The sequence below is a fragment of the Nerophis lumbriciformis genome, linkage group LG12, assembly GCF_033978685.3.
Source record: "Nerophis lumbriciformis linkage group LG12, RoL_Nlum_v2.1, whole genome shotgun sequence".
Taxonomy (NCBI): Eukaryota; Metazoa; Chordata; class Actinopteri; order Syngnathiformes; family Syngnathidae; genus Nerophis; species Nerophis lumbriciformis.
In genome coordinates, this window is record NC_084559.2 from 31,435,146 (window position 1) to 31,459,402 (window position 24,257).

At 39.3% G+C, this 24,257-nt stretch overlaps 1 protein-coding gene across 1 annotated transcript in view; it reads left to right on the plus strand.

Moving 5' to 3' along the window:
* The first annotated feature begins 20,991 nt into the window (after positions 1 to 20,991).
* LOC133623234 (sodium- and chloride-dependent GABA transporter 1) overlaps positions 20,992 to 24,257 on the plus strand; it is a 48,061-nt gene continuing 44,795 nt past the window's right edge. The window contains exon 1 of the mRNA XM_061986355.1: positions 20,992 to 21,471. Coding sequence (XP_061842339.1) covers positions 21,270 to 21,471 — 202 coding nt within the window. The 5' untranslated portion in view covers positions 20,992 to 21,269. The remainder of the gene's footprint in view (positions 21,472 to 24,257) is intronic.

The window sequence follows — 24,257 nt, forward strand, 5'->3', positions numbered from 1 at the left end:
TACATACCGTATTTAAATACATCCATTTGACAACCAAACAATTACACAAGGCGAATCAGTAAAGAATCTGGGTATTATCTTCGACCCAACTCTCTCGTTTGAATCACACATTAAGAGTGTTACTAAAACGGCCTTCTTTCATCTCCGTAATATCGCTAAAATCCGTTCTATTTTATCCACTAGCGACGCTGAGATCATTATTCATGCGTTCGTTACGTCTCGTCTCGACTACTGTAACGTATTATCGTCAATATGTATCAAGATTGTTATAGGCGCAAAGTTTTCACTTCTTCTTGAACATTTGTTTTCTAATTTATGGAATTTCTTTTGATTCAGCCATAAAATTAATGAAATAATCTTTGAATTTTGTTTTTAAAATGTTAAAAATAGCCTTTTAATAATGTATTCTGAAACAGTTTAAAATAATCAGAGAACTGACTATCACTGACCCTACACAACTATGTTGCACAATTAAGTCTTTTTTTTTTATAGCGAAAGAGGTAATTTCAACAGGTGCAGCATCCTATGTCATATCTACATGTAATAAGATTTGTAACAAGGCAAACCGTTTGTAAATTGGTTGAAAATCGAGCAAGTTATGGTAATTTAATTGGTACATGTACTAATTAAATTACCATAACTTGCTTTGACATCAATGTAATGATTGAGGCTAGCTGTCCGAGGTAAGATGGCTACAACGTTGCTACGCTGGAGAATGATTGGTCATATGAAAAATGCTCAGAGCCAATCAGAAAGGAGGGGCTGTCTAAGCATACCTGCCCCCAAAGTGCCAAAAAAAAAATGAGAGCGCGAGGAGAGATGCCAGGAGTACACAGAGAGCGCACAGACCGAGACGGCGCGCGCGCAGAAAGGCACCGCGCGCGCGCAAAAAGACACCACGCGCGCGCAAAAAGACACCACGCGCGTGCAAAAGGGTGTCGCGCGCGCACAAAGTGGAGAATCAGCGCGCGATAACAGTTTTTATGCGCTTGGATTTTTGGCACTAATGTGACGCCATATCTTTCCTCTCAGATTCAGACAGGACTGAGCAGGTGATCAGAGGACCACTGTCTATTAAGGAGAACTTTTCATTCCCCAAACGGCATGATGGCCGAAGTTTTCATTATCATTATACCTACAGACAGCTAGTCAATGGGGAAAAAGTCAAGCGTAGCTGGCTGACTTATTCAAGAAGTAAAGATGCAGTCTATTGCTTTTGCTGCAAATTATTTTCCAAAAAGTCCTTAAAACTGGCAGCCGAGGGACAGCGGGATTGGGTCAACATAGGTGCACTGCTGAAACAGCATGAAAACAGTGAAGATCATTGTAGCAACATGGTGAAATGGAAGGATTTTGCCTTGCGTCTTTCAAAGGGGAAAACTATTGATGAATTTAACTTCAGTAGACTGCGCTCTCTTTGTACAAAGTAAACATTAAATATGAACAATTAACTAAAAATGTAAACTAGTAATTAAAGACTAATATGTACAAGACTGATGAGACAAGATGACACTTTTACTGTAAATACAAAGCTTTATCACTTGGACTGTTCAACCCCAGGCCACTCTTGTAGCTGAATGTTTTCTACATTTTAAGATTAGGAACCATATGTGGCACTCTGGACATCATTCGTTCATTCATTGGTATTATTTATGTTCTTAACTGGGCCACCCCCATATCTTTATAAATGACATGTCATTTGTAAAGACATGCCAGGCTGACAATAGGATAATGTAAACAACACTGCCAGAGCCGCAATGAGTTTATAGTAGGTGTGTGAATGATCAACAATCAATATTATTGGCAGAAATAGAGGGCCCCAAAATCAAATTTTGCTTAGGGCCCCATGGAGGCTTGGGCCGGCACTGATTACATATATCAAAATCAAGTACCTACTGTACTGTTTACTTGTTGAAATACCCCTTTAGAGCAAATATCTACCCAAATGGCCACTTTGTTGCTGCCAAAAATGTATTTCTAGTAATATTTCGACACATCTTATCTCTGCATATCCTACTAGAATACTCTTATTAGCATTACATATACTGTATATAAATCAAGTACCTACTGTACTGTTTACTTGTAGAAATACCCTTTTTGGAGCAAATATCTACCCATATAATTTATATGTGTATATATAATATAATAATAAAAAAAAAAAAAAAAAAAAAAAAAAAAAAAAAAAATATATATATATATATATATATATATATATATATATATATATATATGTGTAATATATATAAATATTTTATTATATTATATATATTATTATATATATATTATACATATTATGTATAAGCATGGGCAGCACGGTGGAAGAGGGGTTAGTGCATCTGCCTCACAATACGAAAGTCCTGAGTAGTCTTGGGTTCAATCCCAGGCTCGGGATCTTTCTGTGTGGAGTTTGCATGTTCTCCCCGTGACTGCTTGGGTTCTCTTCGGGTACTCCGGCTTCCTCCCACCTCCAAAGACATGCACCTGGGGATAGGTTGATTGGAAACACTAAATTGGCCCTAGTGTGTGGATGTGAGTGTGAATGTTGTCTGTCTATCTGTGTTGGCCCTGCGATGAGGTGGCGACTTGTCCAGGGTGTACCCCGCCATCCGCCCGATTGTAGCTGAGATAGGCTCCAGCGCCCCCCGCGACCCCAAAAGGGAATAAGCGGTAGAAAATGGATGGATGGATGTATAAGCATGTATATATATGTATATATATATATATATATATATATATATATATATATATATATATATATATATATATATATATATATATATATATATATATATATATATTACTGTAACTTGTTCTTAAAAATAGTACTTATTTTGTATGTCAAATTGAGTGTTTGTGTGTATATATGTATACTGTATATATGTATGTGTGTTTCTTCCTGTACAGTATACATGTATAAATGTATGTGAGTGTGTGTATATATATGTATATATATATATATATATATATATATATATATATATATATACATATATATGTGTATATATATATATATATATATATACATATATATATATATGTCTTAATAAGGTTATCCAAAAAATAGTGCTCGATACCGTAGTAGAGCGCAATATATGTATGTGTGGGAAAAAAATCACAAGACTACTTCATCTCTACAGGCCTGTTTCATGAGGGGTTCCCTCAATCATCAGGAGATTAAAATCTCCTGATGATTGAGGGAACCCCTCATGATCCTTCAATCATGATGATTGAAGGATCATGAGGGGTTCCCTCAATCATCAGGAGATTTTAATCTCCTGATGATTGAGGGAACCCCTCATGAAACAGGCCTGTAGAGATGAAGTAGTCTTGTGATTTTTTTCCCACACATACATACATATATATATATATATATATATATATATATATATATATATATATATATACATGTATATATGTATGTGTGTGCGTGTATATATATATATATATATATATATATATATACATATATATATATATATATATATATATATATATATATATATATATATATATATATATATATATATATATATATATATATATATATATATATTATGTACCAAATTAACTCTTAAACTGCCATTTTGACACACACCTCAAACCACGCGCATGCATCCAATGGTTTCTCGTGCGCACGAGAAACTGTTTATTAAAAATAAATAAAATGAAAAATAAATATATTATTATTTTTTTTTTTATAAAAAGTTTTTCGTGCGCACGAGATACATATCTAAAAAAAAAAAATCCCCCATATCCCTTTAGGGGCTCTGTAAAAATATAAAATCTGAATCTAAATGTTAAATCCAAACCTAAATGTCAAATGTAATCCTAAATGTTAAATCTAAATCTAAACCTACATTTTAAATCTAAACCTCAATGTTAAATCCAATCCTAAATGTTAAATCTGAACCTAAATGTTAAATGTAAATCTTATATGTTAAATCTAAATCTAAATGTGAGGGCTAAAACTCTTACCAAGTGTAAAGATGAATATAAAGTTAAAGTTAAAGTCCCAACGATAGTCACACACACACTAAGTGTGGTGAAATTATCCTCTGCATTTGACCCATGCCCTTGTTCACCCCCTGGGAGGTGAGGGGAGCAGTGAGCAGCAGCGGTGGCTGCGTTCGGGAATCAGTTGGTGATTTAACTCCCAATTCCAAACCTTAATGCTGAGTGCCAAGCAGGGAGGCAATGGGTCCCATTTTTATAGTCTCTGGGGTTTGAACTCAATACCTTCCAGTCTCAGGGCGGACACTCTAACCACAAGGCCTCTGAGCAGTTGTTCTGAGCAGTTGAGGTGGCGACTTGTCCAGGGTGTACCCCGCCTTCCGCCCGATTGTAGCTGAGATAGGCTCCAGCGCCCCCCGCGACCCCAAAGGGAATAAGCGGTAGAAAATGGATGGATGGACAGTTTTATGTAATTATGTATATTTATGTAAGTTAATATTCCACCTGTACCTGAGTCCTGCCGGAGGGCGGGAGTTGTAAGTGACTGTGGCCGGGGTGAAACGGGTTGCTCACGGTCCTTCTTGCCCTATTTAGCTCACAAGGGATTGCAATTTCCTTCAGGGAGAGCAGAGGACAGCCAATGATTTTTCCTTCTGTCTTTATAATCCTCTGCAGGGCTTTTTTGTGTATTTGTCTGTGCAGTTTGCATACCACACAGGGATGCAAAACGCCAAAACGCTTTCTATGGCTGAGCGATAGAAAGTCTGCAGTAGCTTTGTCCCCACCTGGCATTTCTTTGGCAGTCTTAAAAAATAAGGTCTCTGCAGAGCCTTACCAACCACCAGAACCGGTGTGTCATGCACTCCCAAGTACTTGAATTGCAGACTCCCCGTCCATCTGGAGTGACACATGGTCACCTCTTACCGCCAGACTTCCTCCCTGTATACTGTCTGGTCACCATTGGTGATGAGACCTATTACTGTTGTGTCGTCTGCAAATTTGACGATGGTGTTCAAGTGGTGGTCAAGGACACAATCGTGTGTGTAGAGAGCATACAGGAAGAGGCTCAGCACTCATCCGTGCTGAGAGTCAGCGTGGAAGATACTTGAGTAACAATCCCCACTTTCTGTGGACGGTCTGTCAGGAAGCTGTCACAGGTTGGGGCAAGGAAATCCAGATCGATCAGCTTCCTGATGAGAATGTTTGGCAAGACTGCGTTAAACGCTGAACTATAATCAACAAAAAGCATCCTGACATAACTTCCCCAATTTTCCAGGTGGCTTGCAGCAGTGTGGTCGACAGAGGTGACGCCATCCACTGTTGACCGGTTTGATTTGTAAGCAAACTGATGCTGATCAAAGTTCTGAGAGAGGCAGGACTTGTAATTCTTATGATTTTTCATGATTTTAGCTTATTGCAAATGAACCAAATCATTTAATTTCAATACAGCATTTTTGATTCAATAAATAGATAAAGGGTTTGAATATTATTAATAATCGAAATTATGTAATACCCTAACTGAACTTTTTTGTAGCACAGCTATTTAATGAAGCTAGTTTTGTTGTTATTTCCCCACATTTCTACACAATAACTCCGATATAGTAACAGGTTAATGGGGGAGGGGTATATTTATAGCTAGAATTCACTGAAATTCAAGTATTTTTATGTTAATTCTAGCTATATGTACTGTATATATATATATATATATATGTATTTTATTATACATATATATATATATATATATATATATATATATATATATATATATATATATACATATAAATAAAATAAATACTTGAATTTCAGTGTTCATTTATTTACACATACTGTATGCACACATAACACTCCTCTACTCATTGTTGTATTTGAAAGTGCAATGCTTTGCAGCCAGTAGCACAGCCTTTGAAGGAGCATAGGTATGGGCAGTGTAATATTCTGGGTTGGAGTCAATAACCAGGCGAGGTGATGAAGTTACATCTCTTTACTTCATACTTTAGAACCAACTCCCACACTTGCCCATGACAGATGTGATATTTGGATTTACACTACATGAAAAAAAATGTAAAATGAATTTTACCTTTGCAACCTCATTATAATATTGGCTACGTTTTATATTCATAAATGTAAGTTTCTTAATACCCGACCTGTTTTTTGTGCCTTTAAAAAAGATTTAGAACTCTACATTAAAACACTCTCTACCCCTAACAACCAAAAAGCTGTGAAAACGATGATGTTGTGCTCAAAATTTGGATTATTTACAGAACTTGTGTGAGCCTATGGCTTTACATTTTGTTACATATATATATATATATATATATATATATATATATATATATATATATATATATATATATATATATATATATATATATATATATATATATATATATATTGCATTCTTCTTTATTTGCTTTATTGAGTTTACAAACCCCCTGGCGCTGTTTTGTACTTCATTTGTACTGTTTCTGTACTTGTTTGGATTTATTTTATTTTTTTGATTGTATGTAAATGTTAAATGTTATAAATAAAGGTTCTGAAAAAAAAAGAAAAAAAAGACTGCCACACTAAACCGCTGGCCAACCAAAAAGTAACCACAGAACACATGATTACTTTTTGGTTGGCCAAGCGGACGTGAGGACAGGCTGTCCTCACTCAGATCCGCACGGACCTGGAGGGGGCGTGCCTTAAGTCCGGCTGGAAATTGGGAGAAATTCGGGAGAATGGTTGTCCCGGGAGATCTTCGGGAGAGGCACTGAAATTCGGGAGTCTCCCGGAAAATTCGAGAGGGTTGGCAAGTATAGGTTATATGATTATTTATTTAAACTCATATTCGGGCCACTTTATAATGAATATGTCGGCATGTATTTGTAAAAAAAAAATATATATATATATATATATAACACCAAATTATTTAAAATAGGCCTAACAACGCCAATGGTCCAAAGTATATTTTGCTTTAATCATTACTGAAGTCTTATTTGCCACCTTACGCCGCATATTTTTAATCTGTGATTTCCAGTTCATTTGAATTCAGAATTCAGTTCAATTCTATTTGAATTGTGTTTGACTGTCTTTTGAGGCATCAGAATAGGACTCGGTGAGATCTTGTGCTGCCACAGAGAGGCAAGAAGGGGAGCGGGAGAAGAACTCCTCTGTTGCTACCCAGAAACCTCGCAAAGGATCGAGCCACAGCAACCCCAGCAGCACCTCCCGAATACAGGATTCCGTCTCCATCATCAATCATCACCTTCACCACGGCCCTCACCTCAAACCTGGGTCTCCACCTGCTGCATTGACACCCTGCGGAGGTGCTTCTCTGTCTTTCTCCTCGCCACTGTCACCCATGAGACTTCCTGACCATTTTAAAAGCTTGGTGAAATCAGGGTTTAAAATCAAGGATTATCTGATCAAAAAAAGTCAGGTCACATATCATCACATAACAGCTGAATGTTACGGAGTCGATACAAAATTTAAAGAAGAAATGCTTATCACAAGATGTATTTATGAAGTGGACTTTTAAAGCTATGTAGATCACACTTCCTTTTAAACCTGCAAGAAGTAGACGTACAAAAGTATGGAGGCACATCATTTATTTACACTCGAATGAGTCAACGAATTAAGCATTAACCCATGAAACACAATGTTGGACTTATTTGTGCATCAGAATGTTAATGAATACCATGTGATCGTTGTTAGTTTATGAAATGTTAGGTAATTTGCTTATATAATATGCGCTCTTGTTGCAAGCCAAACACCGTGCTGTCATCTATAATTTCTTGTCTGCCGTTGCTCTGATGGGGTGTTTCAATGTTTAGTTAGGCTACTCCCCTGTTGTCCAGCAAGGATTTAGTTTCCAGCAATATTCAATGATTCTTTATCGTCAATTTTATTTTATTTTTAAAATGTTTATATTTGCCAATATCAAGATACAGTATGTTGTTGCCATGACATATGCAGCCTATTAGCCTATTAATCTATTTTATTGATAATATTTAGGGAGCAGGGCCGCCCCTCTCTATACACAGACGTTTTGCATGACTAAGCACATGTAAAATGTCTATTTATGAATGACAAGGTGCCTTATAGGAAATCTTACCGCAAACGTATTACTATCCCCTTCCTGCTCTGTCACTGATAGGAAGACAATGGCAGATTTCCCCTGACCTTCTCATTGTTCCCTGTGGTGCGCAGCGTTCGTGCTGGTCTTGCGCAAATACTTGTTGAAACTGAAAATGTCATTATTCTGGATAAACTAGGATATGTTTTGTATGTCATCAGTGTTGGCGTATAGTGGTAATGAAAATGCCGTAAACACAGGAAACTCTGAAAACAGCAGTCCGGTCCCTACTCAGATTGTGGGACCACTGCTAGGGTAGGATAGGAATGACTTTATTCATCCCACAACGGGGAAATTATGTGGTTTCAGTGCAAATACAAAGACTGCATTTACACTGCAGGCCAAAGTGGGCCAAATTGGATTTTTTGTAAATCTGATTTTTTCCAGCTACTGTTTATACTGCAAGTAAAATGTGATCTTTATCAGACTCCAGTGTAAATTCGCACAAGCCCCAATGGGGCCCCAATGTGGTCTCGGCATCACTTGCATGCGCAGTTAGATAAAGTGAAAACAAACAAAGTTGACCGGATTCTGTAAAGGAATTCACCACTACTATGACTACAAAATAAAAGTCGCCACACCTTGAGAATGATTGGTTGTTGTTTTTTTACGAGAAAGTAAATTAAAGTGATATAATTTATGAATGGATATATAGACAGTAATTTACTTGGGAGGGTCTTTTTAAGTAGAGGCAACACGGACATCAACGTGGATCTATTTTAGCTTTGTGCTGAAAATTCGAATTTCCTCTCGGGGATTAATACAGTATTTCTGATTCTGATTCTGATTTATTTTTCAACTCACTTACGTAAGCAACTACCCAATGTACGTAACATGTAAGCAAATACGCCACACCGTCAATGCCGGTCCTTCAACAATCGCAATTTCTTCTGAATGAAAATATATATTCATATATTACATACAACCTATTATTTGCGCACTATTGACTGCCGCTGCACCGAAAATTCGGCCTTCAAAGAAAGACTTTGCTCACCGAAACCGGCTTTTTTGATGAAGTATCCACTTCTGCTGGCGGGCTGCATCTTTCCCCGCGCACACGAATGACGTAGCTCGCCCAAAGCTGACGAAAATGTCACATACAGGTCACATTCAGGTTGCATTGCGTTTAGACTGAAGTCACATTTGAAAAGATCAGATTCCAATCCAATTTGTACTACCTCCTGATGTGGCCTGATTCTGATGCAAAAAGATAGATTTGAAGCACTTTGGCGCATTTAGACAAAAAAACAACCCTCGGTGTCAATTTAGGGCAAAAAAAATCAGATTTGGTGTGCAGCGTAAACAGGGACACTAAGTCCACAAAAAATATGATAAAAACACATGAAAACAAGAGGGAAACATCATCGGCGGTCACTCGAACGAGTATGACGATCCTCCTGGTAGGGGTGTATCCCTTTATGGAGGATGCCTGTGCGTGACTTAGTTTAACGTGGGGAGACTGATGCACAGACAGTCACCACACAATCCTTGACAGAATCGGGTCAGGATCCAGTGGTATGGAGTCCAAGACGACTGGGGACCCTTTTCTGCTGCAGCCTTCTTCCGCCATCGCAGCCGTTGTGGTAGTTCTTAAATCTACCGTCTTCCGTCTGCTCCTCCGTTGAGGTCTTCACCGTATCCCTGACTAGGGGGCAGTCAGGTACTAGGCCTTTGCCAAGGGCCACCTGGGGTAACAGTAGTAAAGGGGTTAACCTCCTAGTGCCCCAAGACACCATAGAGGAGCCTCCACTGGCGGATGCACTTTAACGTCATGCCCAGGACACAGGGAAATATCAAAGAACACAAAGGACATAAAAGACATTAGAAGAGCACAGAGCTGATGTTACCAAATACCACTTTCAGTAGCTCTATTTCTACAAAAAGCTCAAAGTAAAACACAACGAAAACCATGAGCAATAAATAATACACATTGCACACATACGATTGCACGAAGCATATACAAACAACAAAACAAAAACACCATTTCAAAAACCACGTACTGTACACGATGGTGGCCTTTGCAGTGCTCCACGCCAATGTTTGCTGGGGTCGGGAGCTGCACAGATGTCCGGTCCGTGCGGTTGAGCAAGAATCCGTCTAGGGAGCGCAGAGTGTCTCATGCTGATTCAGCTCATGAGCGGGCCTGTTGACTTATCTTAGAGAAGCATCAACTCTAATTTTATCCAACTATTTTCCCCAAATTTAAAGAAATAAGCTATTTTGCTGGCAAAATGCTTGCTTATTTATTTTGATACAAATATGTTTTAGTGAGGAAAAGGTATTGACAAGATTTATTTAAAATCAAAAGTATTCAAAGCATCTTTTTTATTGCCTTCACACGTCAAACTTGGCACACACATACATGTACATCCTTTGTTCAAACTAACATGCTCTATTCCCTCTGGTTTTCTTCTTTCTGCATGCAACTTTTGTTCCCTTTATGACCTACAATCTCATAATACCATTGATATTCTATAACTTCTACATTTTGGTCATGTTTACTTTATTTCTAAATGTCTAAACTTGGCTTCATCAAATGTGTTTAAAATGTATGTTGTATCATACTATGACCTTTATCCTTTTTGCAACAACTTCCAGGCCCCTCAGAGAAAAGCCAACTCGCAAAAGATCAAATATTGTAATCCTTAACCAAATTTAAACTGTTTCCGACAAACATGGTCCTATCAAGGTCTTGTTTAACTTTTTATATTTCATATATTAATCAGCCCTCAGTTCTTTCAGCATTGCCACACACAGAACGCAACTAAACTAAAATAGAGACATGATTAACAAGATTGTAAACAGAACGAAAAAATTCAAGAATTCACACTGCAATATTATCAATATCTTTAAATCGATGCAGAATAAAAAAATGACTTCTCACACCATGATATTAAAAAAAAATGGCAATATGCAGAATTATAAAAAAAATCTGCTAACATTAACTATAAGTAGTGTGAAGTCAAGTTGTGGCCTTTAGAGATCACGCCGAGGTCACCAAATTGAAGGGAGAATAACTTTTTCTCTTACGCATATTCGTTCTAAGTCTAATAAAGCTCATAAAGTCATTGTGAATTTACAGATTCACCGTCTTAGATTTATTTTACAGTGTGATTGTTTGAAGCAAAGAAATACAATCCCCCCTTGGCCACAAGCAGGAAAAGGGAGACATCCTGCTTCCTCTGGCTCCCTAAATATCTGTCTTCTCTTTTTCCCCAGAGTCTGATAAACTGTCTTTGTACCATCTGACTCCGGTTTCCATGGTAACCGTTTAATCATACCCCTCTGCCTTGTCTTTCGTTCACTCACACTGTAACTTTTACATTTTTGAATAAAGGTCACTTCATATTTGAAAGAAGGGAAGGTGTTAGGGGAAAAAAATAGTATGTACTTTTGTAATAACTTTTTGGTGATAGTCAATGAGTGTTATGTATTAGTTAATATTGTAGAATTCGTCATAATCTGTTATTTTCGTAGTTGTTAGCTTCAGATGTAGCAAGTCTTTGAGTTGTATTTTTGATGTCCTTGTAGTCGAGATGATGTCATCCACAGATTTGTCAAGTTCTTAGATGTAATTAACAACAAGTACTAGTTTTATGCTGTTCTTCATCTGACTTGATACGGATTTTACAGTTGAGATTCAGAGCTGCAAGTGCTCTGAATTTTCCTCTCGTTCTTAAACTCGCTCTTTCTTGGGGATATCAGCATTGCATTTTGTTAGATTCTCGCGTAGATGTTTGTTCCCTTCAGTTTGACTCACTGCCTCACCAAAGCCACTTTGTTGTTTTTTCTTCCTCTGTTATCAGCTGCTCCACCATTACGCATGCATGTTATCTGAAGGCCAATCATAATCACATTGTTTATGCGGACAGACTCTTGTACTTCCTGAATCTGACACATTGAGGTATAATGTGATCCTTCTCATCATTTTGCTTCTTTAAAACTTTCTCTTGCCCCTTTAGTCCAATCACTTTCCTTCCAGTCCATCCATTTGTTTACAGGGTGTTACAATATCCTCACAAAGTGTAGTAGTATCTTTCCTCAGTTCCTTAATATTTTTTGTCTATCAAGCCTAGCAACCACTTTGGTCTGCTTGGCTTCCATATTATGTAACATCCTTATGACCTCTTGGAGGGTACCTGATTCTGGACTCTCTTCTACATCCCCCTCCTCCACATTTGTTGCGGTAGAAGCCTTTTTTTTCTTTCCATGTTGTTTGGGTTTGACGGCTTTGAAGCTTGGAGGTTGGAAGTGGTTAGTTTGTCTTTCTAGTGATGGACAGCATTCATAACTCATCTTTTTCGAGGAGTGAGTTTCTCCAAAACCAGTGGTATCAGTAAACCGATTTGGAGTTAAAATCTGTAGTCCGAAAGAGTACAATATTGGTGTAAAAAACCTTGAATCAGCACAAAGCTCTTTTATTTCCCATCCTTTCACACAGGAAGTGACATAAAAAAAGATACAATTTAGGTTTGAGAATCGATATTAGAGCATAAAGATCTGGTATCGGTGGTATCGGTAGTAGTAGTTTTGTCACTGAATACTTACTCAAGTAACTTTTGGATGACTTTACTTTTTAACTTTTACTTGAATCATATATATCTACAGCAGGGATATTCAACCTTTTTTCTTCGGAGATCTAAGATAACAAAATTAAAATCATAGAGAGCTACTCATTTTAATAGCTTATTTTAACAGAAACAGAGGTAGTACGCTTCTTTTGCCAGAACATTAACAAAATGTTGGTATACACAACTCACAATTTGTAATAGATCAATTCAACAGCAAAACATGTTCATCTGAATCTTGTATTTCATTTTGCATGTCTTTCTCATTAAGTTGTTTTTAGACTATTTATCAACAAAAAAGAGAGATATTGTTGAGTTTTATTTTTATGACTGGCAGTGCGGTCATTGTCTTTGTGGCAATTTGTCATTAAATAGAGGCATATTGTCTGAATTGAACAGTTAAACAAATACTGAGACTTTAAGTAAATATTAAATTGACCCTTTGGTGAGCTATAATCAGTTGGCAAGTTACCGGTTAGCGACCCTTGCTCTAAAGAACTGTCCTTTTACTTAAGTACAAATTTTGGCTACTCCATCCATATTAGTGTACGAAACATTTTCACTATGTTTCCAACTGATTTCTTGTAAGGAATACGCTTGTTTGCCCCGTTTGTACACTTCACTTGCTAACCGTGCTCCAAAAAAGGTCAGTTACAATAATACTGTACACAATGCTATGAATTAGAAAAGGGGTACGATTGAATAAGCGTGGCTTCTTCCTACCCCTTTTCGGACACATTGTAAAGATAAAAGGAGAACATGTAAATAATTTGATGTATCATATTGTAACTTTATACGTGTTCGAAATAAACTTAACCTATCACCATCCATTCATCCATACATCTACTTACGCTTATCCAAAGTAGGCCAAGCAGAGAAGCCCAGACTTTCCTCTCCCCAGCTACTTTGTCCAGCTCTTCTGGGTAAATCTTGAGGCGTTTCTAGGCCAGCTGGGAGACATATAGTCTCTCCAATGAGTCCTGGGTCTTCCCCACTGGTTGGACGTGCCCTCAACACCTCTTCAGGTAGGCGTTCAGGGGGCATTCTGACCAGATGCCCGAACCACCTCATCTGGCGCCTCTCAATATGAAGGAGCAGCGGCTTTACTCTAAACTCCTCCCGAATGACAGAGCTTCTCACCCTATCTCTAAGGGAGAACCCCGCCACCTGACGGAGGAAACTCATTTCAGCCGCTTGTACACGCTTGTCCTTTAAGTCATAATCCAAAACTCATGATAGGACATGATAGGATAGGATCGTAGATGGACTGTTAAATTGACACCTTTGCCTTCCGGCTCAGCTCCTTCTTCACCACGACGGACCGATACAGTGTCCGCATCACTGCAGAAGCCGCACCGATCCGTCTGTTGATCACACGACCCACTCTTCACTTACTCATAAACAACACCCCAAGTTACTTGAACTCTTCCACCTTTTGATTGATTGATTGAGACTTTTATTAGTAGGTTGCACAGTGAAGTACATATTCCGTACAATTGACCACTAAATGGTAACACCCGAATAAGTTTTTCAACTTGTTTAAGTCGGGGTCCACCTAAATTGATTCATGATACAGCTATATCAGATATTTACTATCATATATACACCGTGCGTGACTGCTCGCTGACTGCTCGCTGTTTCGAAAAAGCTAAGTATCGTTCTATTTGTGTGCTTTTAATTGTTCTGCAGCTTTCTTTATTACTTTCTCAACATATTTAGTAGTACTATTTAACTTGCAAATAACCCGATCTCTGTCTCACCACCCCTCCCGCAGCTAGCTAGCAGCTAGCTGCTAAGCTAACGAAGCTAGCGCGGAGAAAGGCGGCGCCGGTCGCCGGTCAGAAGGAATCTACTCCTGCACACCGTGACCAGGACTTCTCGGAAGACAGCAGGAACTTCACTCGGTGACAGAAAACACCGTGAGTATGGCTTCCTGCGCGTCTTGCACCTTACTTACGGAGAGGCTGGCTCTGCTAGAGGGCCGTGTCCGCCAGTTAAAGCAGAGTAATCTCGTAACTTTAGATGTTGCGGACACATCTGCTAGCGTTAGCTGTAGCGAGCTAACTAGCCCAGCCTGTAGTAGTCCTAAGCGGCCTACAAGCTACGGTGTACCGGTTGAGACGCATAATAGATTTAGCTCTTTAGCTAGTCCTACACCCCAGTCTACCGGGCACCACACCTTAGTCATAGGGGACTCCATCACCCGAAACATAAAGTTTAGCAAACCAGCCACAATTAAGTGTATCCCTGGGGCCAGAGCACCTGACATTGAGGCTAATCTTAGGGAGCTAACTAATCGCACCACTAGTTATGCGAATATAGTTGTACACGTTGGCTCCAATGACACTAGAATGAGACAGTCAGAGATTACAAAGAGAAACATAGCCAGGACTTGTGATCTCGCTAGAAAGATGTCCAGGCATCGAGTAATTGTCTCTGGCCCCCTGCCTGCGAGAGGCAATGATGAGAGATATAGCAGATTAGTCTCGCTTAACAAGTGGCTGGCTAGCTTCTGTAGACAACAGGGACTAACGTTTATTGATAATTGGCCCTCTTTCTGGGGCAAACCAGGCTTGCTGATGAGAGACGGCCTTCACCCTAACCAGGAAGGCGCCATCATCCTGACTAAAAACATAGACTACTGTTTAAGTCACATTTGACTAACTACACTAGAGCAAGCCCGGTCACAGGCAATTACAGAGCCTGCTAGTCCGGGTGAGGAGTCAGTTAAGCTAGAACTAGCCAGCGCCAGGCTGGATAATTCCTGTACGCATAGCAATTCTCTTAGAATAAGACACAACTCACATAATGTGTTTTCTGTTGTGAATGTGTTAGAGGTAGATATGCATTCTACTGAGGTGGCAAATCATGATGCGTTCAGTCGATCGCAGCATCAAGCAAACAATCTGAAAATTCCCGTCGTATCAATTCCTAGATATGGTCGAAACTATTTAAAGTGCACTACATATAATAAACGCAACATTATTAATATTGCTACTACGGATAATTTAAACAAAACTCGTCAAAACAGCCCAATACTTATAATATGGGCTTTTTAAACATAAGATCATTGTCTCCCAAAACGTTATTAGTTAATGAGGTCATTAGAGACAACAATCTTAACGTCATTGGTCTTAGCGAAACCTGGCTCAAACCAGACGATTTTTTTGCGCTAAATGAGGCATCTCCTCCTAACTATACGAATGCGCATATTGCCCGTCCCCTTAAAAGGGGTGGGGGGGTCGCACTAATATACAATGAAAACTTTAACCTTACCCCTAACCTAAATAATAAATACAAATCGTTTGAGGTGCTTACTATGAGGTCTGTCGCACCGCTACCTCTCGATATGGCTGTTATCTACCGCCCCCCAGGGCCCTACTCGGACTTTATCAATGAATTCTCAGAGTTCGTTGCTGATCTAGTGACGCACGCAGACAATATAATCATAATGGGGGACTTTAATATCCATATGAATACCCCATCGGACCCTCAGTGCGTGGCGCTCCAGACTATAATTGATAGCTGTGGTCTTACACAAATAATAAATGAACCTACGCATCGCAACGGTAATACGATAGATCTAGTGCTGGTCAGGGGTGTCACCACCTCCAAAGTTATGGTACTCCCGTATACTAAAGTAATGTCCGATCATTACCTTATAAAATTTTAAGTTCTGACTCATTGTCAACAAACTAATAATAATAATAACTGCTATAGCAGCCGCAACATTAATGCTGCCACAACGATGACTCTTGCTGACCTACTGCCTTCGGTAATGGCACCATTCCCAAATTATGTCGGCTCTATTGATAACCTAACTAACAACTTTGACAATGCCCTGCGCAAAACCATTGATAGTATAGCACCGCTAAAACAAAAAAGGGCCCCTAAAAGGCGCACCCCATGGTTTACAGAAGAAACCAGAGCTCATAAATTATCATGTAGAAAGTTGGAACGCAAATGGCGCGCGACCAAGCTTGAGGTTTTCCATCAAGCATGGAGTGATAGTTTAATATCGTATAAACGCATGCTTACCTTAGCTAAAGCTAAATATTACTCAAATCTCATCCGCCTCAACAAAAACGACCCTACATTTTTGTTTAGTACAGTAGCATCGCTAACCCAACAAGGGACTCCTCCCAATAGCTCCACCCACTCGGCAGATGACTTTATGAATTTCTTTAATAAGAAAATTGAACTCATTAGAAAGGAGATTAAAGACAACGCATCCCAGCTACAACTGGGTTCAATTAACACAGATACAACTGTATCTACGACGGATACTGCAATACAAAATAGTCTCTCTCTTTTTGATGAAATAACATTAGAGGAACTATTACGGCGTGTAAGTGGGATAAAACAAACAACATGTTTACTTGACCCACTTCCTGGGAAACTTATCAAGGAGCTTTTTGTATTATTAGGTCCATCAGTGCTAAATATTATAAACTTATCACTTTCCTCTGGCACTGTTCCCCTAGCATTCAAGAAAGCAGTTATTCATCCTCTGCTCAAAAGACCTAACCTTGATCCTGACCTCATGGTAAACTACCGACCGGTGTCCCACCTTCCCTTTATTTCGAAAATCCTCGAAAAAATTGTCGCACAGCAGCTAAATGAACACTTAGTGTCTAACAATCTCTGTGAACCTTTTCAATCCGGTTTCAGGGCAAATCACTCTACGGAGACAGCCCTCGCAAAAATGACTAATGATCTACTGCTAACGATGGATTCTGATGTGTCATCTATGTTGCTGCTTCTTGATCTTAGCGCTGCTTTCGATACCGTCGATCATAATATTTTATTAGAGCGTATCAAAACACGTATTGGTATGTCAGACTTAGCTTTGTCGTGGTTTAACTCTTATCTTACTGACAGGATGCAATGCGTCTCCCATAATAATGTGACCTCGGACTATGTTAAGGTAACTTGCGGAGTTCCTCAGGGTTCGGTTCTTGGCCCTGCACTCTTTAGTATTTACATGCTGCCGCTAGGCGACATCATACGCAAATACGGTGTTAGCTTTCATTGTTATGCTGATGACACCCAACTCTACATGCCCCTAAAGCTGACCAACACGCCGGATTGTAGTCAGCTGGAGGCGTGTCTTAATGAAATTAAACAATGGATGTCCGCTAACTTCTTGCAACTCAACGCCAAGAAAACGGAAATGCTGATTATCGGTCCTGCTAAACACCGACATTTATTTAATAATACCACCTTAACATTTGACAACCAAACAATTACACAAGGCGAATCAGTAAAGAATCTGGGTATTATCTTCGACCCAACTCTCTCGTTTGAATCACACATTAAGAGTGTTACTAAAACGGCCTTCTTTCATCTCCGTAATATCGCTAAAATTCGTTCTATTTTATCCACTAGCGACGCTGAGATCATTATTCATGCGTTCGTTACGTCTCGTCTCGACTACTGTAACGTATTTTCGGGTCTCCCTATGTCTAGCATTAAAAGACTACAATTGGTACAAAATGCGGCTGCTAGACTTTTGACAAGAACAAGAAAGTTTGATCATATTACGCCTATATTGGCTCACCTGCACTGGCTTCCTGTGCACTTAAGATGTGACTTTAAGGTTTTACTACTTACGTATAAAATACTACACGGTCTAGCTCCGTCCTATCTTGTCGATTGCATTGTACCATATGTCCCGGCAAGAAATCTGCGTTCAAAGAACTCCGGCTTATTAGTGATTCCCAGAGCCCAAAAAAAGTCTGCGGGCTATAGAGCGTTTTCTATTCGGGCTCCAGTACTATGGAATGCCCTCCCGGTAACAATTAGAGATGCTACCTCAGTAGAAGCATTTAAGTCCCATCTTAAAACTCATTTGTATACTCTAGCCTTCAAATAGCCCCCCTTTTAGACCAGTTGATCTGCCGTTTCTTTTCTTTTCTCCTCTGCTCCCCTCTTCCTGTGGAGGGGTTGGGGGTACAGGTCCGGTGGCCATGGATGAAGTGCTGGCTGTCCAGAGTCGGGACCCGGGGTGGACCGCTCGCCTGTGCATCGGCTGGGAACATCTCTGCGCTGCTGACCCGTCTCCGCTCGGGATGGTGTCCTGCTGGCCCCACTATGGACTGGACTCTTACTATTATGTTGGATCCACTATGGACTGGACTCTCACAATATTATGTCAGACCCACTCGACATCCATTGCTTTCTGTCTCTCCTAGAGGGGGGGGTTACCCACATATGCGGTCCTCTCCAAGGTTTCTCATAGTCATTCACATCGACGTCCCACTGGGGTGAGTTTTTCCTTGCCCTTATGTGGGCTTTGTACCGAGGATGTCGTTGTGGCTTGTGCAGCCCTTTGAGACACTTGTGATTTAGGGCTATATAAATAAACATTGATTGATTGATTGATTGATACTATTATCATAATACAGTCATCACACAAGATAATCATCAGGGTATATACATTGAATTATTTACAATCGGGGGGGGGGCGGTTATGTTTGGTTGTTATCATCAGTCATCAACAATTGAGAACAGAGGAATGGATATTGAAACAGTGTAGGTCTGACTTGGTAGGATATGTACAGCAAGTAGTGGACATAGAGAGAGAGAGAGAGGGAGAGAGAGAGAGAGATTAGAAGGCATAAGAAAAGTATCTACATTTGATTGTTTACATTTGATTATTAACAATCCGGGGAGGGTGTTAGTTTAGGGTTGAAGTTGCCTGGAGGTGTACTTTTTTTGCAGTTTTGAAGGAGGATAGAGATGCCCTTTCTTTTATACCTGTTGGGAGCGCATTCCAAATTGATGTGGCATAGAAAGAGAATGAGTTAAGACCTTTGTTAGATTGGAATCTGGGTTTAACGTGGTTAGTGGAGCTACCCCTGGTGTTGTGGTTATGGCGATCATTAACGTTAAGGAAGTAGTTTGACATGTACTTCGGTATCAGGGAGGTGTAGCGGATTTTATAGACTAGGCTCAGTGCAAGTTGTTTACTCTGTCCTCCACCCTGAGCCAGCCCACTTTGGAGAAGTGGGTAGGAGTGAGGTGGGATCTGGGGTGGAGGTCTAGAAGTAATCTGACTAGCTTGTTCTGGGATGTTTGGAGTTTAGATTTGAGGGTTTTGGAGGTGCGAGGGTACCAGGAGGTGCATGCGTAATTGAAAAAGGGTTGAACGTGAGTTCCTGCTAGAATCCTCATGGTGCTTTTGTTGACCAGAGAGGAGATTCTATAGAGAAATCTCGTTCGTTGGTTGACCTTTTTGATTACCTTGGTTGCCATTTTATCACAGGAAAGATTAGCCTCTAGAATGGAACCTAGGTAGGTGACCTCATCTTTCCTGGTGATAACAATGTCACCCACTTTTATAGTGAAGTCATTGACTTTCTTAAGGTTGATGTGGGACCCAAACAGGATGGATTCTGTTTTACCCAAGTGTATGGATAGCTTGTTGTCAGCGAGCCAGGTGCAGGATCTCGTCCCCAACCCGGAGATGGCATTCCACCCTTTTCTGGGCGAGAACCATGGACTCGGACATGGAAGTGCTGATTTTAATCCCAGTCGCTTTGTGCTCAGCCGCGAACCAATACAGGAGAGCTGAAGATCCTAGCCAGTTGAAGCCAGCAGGACCACAGACCTAATCTTACAGCCACCAAACCGGATCCCCTCAACGCCATGACTGCGCCTAAAGTTCTTGTAAAAATTCTCAACAAAATCAGTGACAAAGGGAAACCCAAATTCTCACATTGGTTTAACTATTTCAAGTTATTAATCAAATCTTGGAAGATGGCAAACAGTAGAAAAGCCCTTAAATTATTATCTTTATCGGAGGAATTTAAGTTGTTTCAAAAAAGCAGTTTTTTATTATCATTTTTATTTTTGTATTTCGTTAAGAGCATCTTTTTTTAATCTAATTAGTATGGTCTCTTATATTTACTCTCACTTTCTTTAACACGTTTTGTTTTTATGAGGATTATATTTAATTAGATTGATTTTAAATTGCTTTGTAAATTGCTGAACCTGATTTAAAATATAGAGAAAATATTGATTCATTGTATATGTATGTCCAATTGTTAAATACAAAAATGTGCGACCGGACGTGACGTCAAGTTTCTTATACTTCCTTATACAATGGTTGCTCCATTTGACGTATGTGTGTCTCTGGTTACTTCCACACTAGAGTAGGTGAAAAGAGAAATGGTGGAGTTTACACATCCGGTAAATAAAGGACTATTTCAAAACAAAAGCACATAACGGTAAATGATGTAATGTACTTATTACTTAGTGCCTCAAGTCATCTTTTATTTTGAAATTAAGAATCAACAAGACTCGCTAGCGTGACAAAATTGTCACACACTGTATATACACACGCTGCATTGTTCTGTGCATTCTGCTAAGTCACAGATCAACAGTAATTTAGTCAGTACCGACTCACATGAATAATAAATACATCACCTCCTAGATAATTCATGTGTTACACGTTTTTGATATTTATAGCTCAGCACTATATAACTATAAGTAAGATGTGAATTAGCGGTATTACCAAACAGGCGTTTGTGTAACCGGATATGTTAAGTGGTTTTTTTTTGCTGAACGCATGACAGAGTCGCAGACCAGTCGGTAGACCACAGTGAGTCACTCATTGGCATTGAGCAGTGATGGAGGCTGCTAACTCGACCTTTAAAGGCGAGAAAAAGGCTGCTTTGATAGCCTCGGATGAACAAGTGACCCACGAGGAGACGCATGTGAAGAGACCCACATGGAGCGGGCAGATGGAGTTCATCCTGGCCACGGTGGGCTACGCGGTGGGGCTCGGTAATGTCTGGAGGTTCCCCTACCTGTGCTACAGCAGCGGCGGAGGTACAGAATACCTGCTCATGTTTTCTTATACTGTATACCTGAAGATTGTGTGCTAGTCATACAAGTAAATATTGACGATTTAACCATTTTCATCTGACATCAGGTAGAAGCTAAACGGGGTGAAGCCAGAAATCACTCGTACATTCTCGTGCAGTTTACATAATCAACATGTTCTGTAACAGGCAGTTTAACTTTCTTTGCCAACAAAAAGGGTTTTGTAAAAACACACATCACCATGCATATAATTTATGACTGTAGGGGGGAAAGCGTTACCGACTGTATCGTATTTATTTAATTAATTACTGTATTTAAAAAAACTATGCGCGCATGCGTAAATTTGAGGGAGTGCATTTAAGTGTGAATGCGCATACAAACGTGCTGAGTCAGTGACAACAACTACCAACATTCATTCAAACAATCTTCTATTTTCCACACAACAAAGACATGGCTAAATGAGCTGTTTGCCATTTGCTCAAAGTTGAATTTTTCAAACCAAAAGTTAGAGCTGGCTGGCAAATTTAACACACATACACACTCAAATATAATCTAATATAATATATCAGTATGTATCATATAATGTATATATAATATGTAAATATTACAAATATGTTATATTTTATATTGCTACTACAGTACATTTTTAGTCTACTTTATACCTGCATTTTCCTTTCCATCCTTACACTTAAGTTAAAGTTAAAGTACCAATGATTGTCACACACACACTAGGTGTGGTGAAATGTGTCCTGTGCATTTGACCCATCCCCTTGGTCACCCCCTGGGGGGTGAGGGGAGCAGTGGGCAGCAGCGGGGCCGCGCCCCGGAATCATTTTTGGTGATTTAACCCCCAATTCCAACCCTTGATGCTGAGTGTCAAGCAGGGAGGCAATGGGTCCCATTTTTATAGTCTTTGGTATGACTCGGCCGGGGTTTGAACTCACAACCTACCGATTTCAGGGCGGACACTTTTCATCCTTTGTTACTGAGCTACTGTGTGGAACAATTTTCCTTGTGGATCATTCAAGTTTGTCTAAGTCTAAGTCTAACCCATGCGATTAACATAAAGTTAATTCATTTAAAGATTAATCAATTATATGTGCAGATTAATCACACAGTTTATTTTGTCCGCACAGGCTGTTTTGCCATAACGGGGAAGTGCACATTTTTGGATTTTAGCCTATCATTCACAATTCACACGTGTTTATTTTTTATTGCTTTCAGCTAACAATTGAGTCAAAGGGAGTAGCTCTATTCTGCCTATGCAGCGCTCGACAAACATCCAAATACCTCCATCTATGTTTTATATACCGTATCTTTGGACTATAAGTCACAGTTTTTTTCATAGTTTGGCCGGGGGTTCGACTTATACTCAGGAGCGACTTATGTGTGAAATTATTAACACATTACTGTAAAATATCAAATAATATTATGTAGCTCATTCACGTAAGAGACTAGACGTATAAGATTCATTGGATTTAGCGATTAGGAGTGACAGATTGTTTGGTAAACGTATAGCATGTTCTATATGTTATAGTTATTTGAATGACTTTTACCATAATATGTTACGTAACATACCAGGCACGTTCTCAGTTGGTTATTTATGCATCATATAAGTTACACTTATTCAGCCTGTTGTTCACTATTCTTTATTTATTTTAAATTGCCTTTCAAATGTCTATTCTTGGTGTTGGGTTTTATCAAATAAATTTCCCCCAAATATGCGACTTATATATGTTTTTTCCTTCTTTATTGTGCATTTTCGGCCGGTGCGACTTATACTTCGGAGCGACTTATACTCCGAAAAATACGGTACATATTCTAAGTATACATGCAATGTAGAAAAACAGGCCCAATTATAATAACATGTAATATTTACGTTATTTGCTAATTTTAAGTATACGGCAGCGCATTAATTTCATAGACGTCTCACAACGTTTACTTTTTCCTTCAACAACACTGACTACTCTCATGGAGACTTCATGAGAGACAACAAACATAATGAAACACCCTTACTGTACAATGTCGGCTCTCATTGAGATGACGACTGATATGATGTTCATATCTTCTGGTTTAGATGAAGAATACACATACAGTGCATCCGAAAAGTATTTACAGCGCTTCACTTTTTCCACATTTTGTTATGTTAGAGCCTTATTCCAAAAATATAAATATTTACAGCCTTTGCTCAATACTTTGTTGATTCAGCTTTGGCAGCAATTGCAACCTCAAGTCTTTTTGAATACAATGCTACAAGCTTGGCACACCTATTTTTGGACAGTTTCGCCAATTTGTCTTTGCAGCATCTCTCAAGATCCATCATATTAGATGGGAAGCGTTGGTTTTCATCCAGGATGTCTCTGTACATTGCTGCATTCATCCAAGTCTAGTCAGGGAGGTGACAAAAACCCAGTTGGTCACTCTGGCAAAGATTGAACTCTTTGGCGTGAATGCCAGGCGTCACGTTTGGAGCAAACCAGGCACCGCTCATCACCAGGCCAAATCATGGGTATATCAGCACAATATGATTAATATTAACTTAAGGAACACACATTACAGACTAGCAAAGGCATGTATTTATAAAGGTAGAACTGTCCCCTGTTATATTACCAAATGTAATGGAAGCCAGTTGTTGTGGCTGGGCCATGTGCACGATGGTAAACCACACTCCCTGACAACCTCAAAAGGGAACTACACTTTTTTGGGGAATTGTATTTATAATTCACAATCTCTATGTGAGACAAAAACACATAAAGTATGTCTTTCTTTTTTTTAATGCATTCTAAATTGTA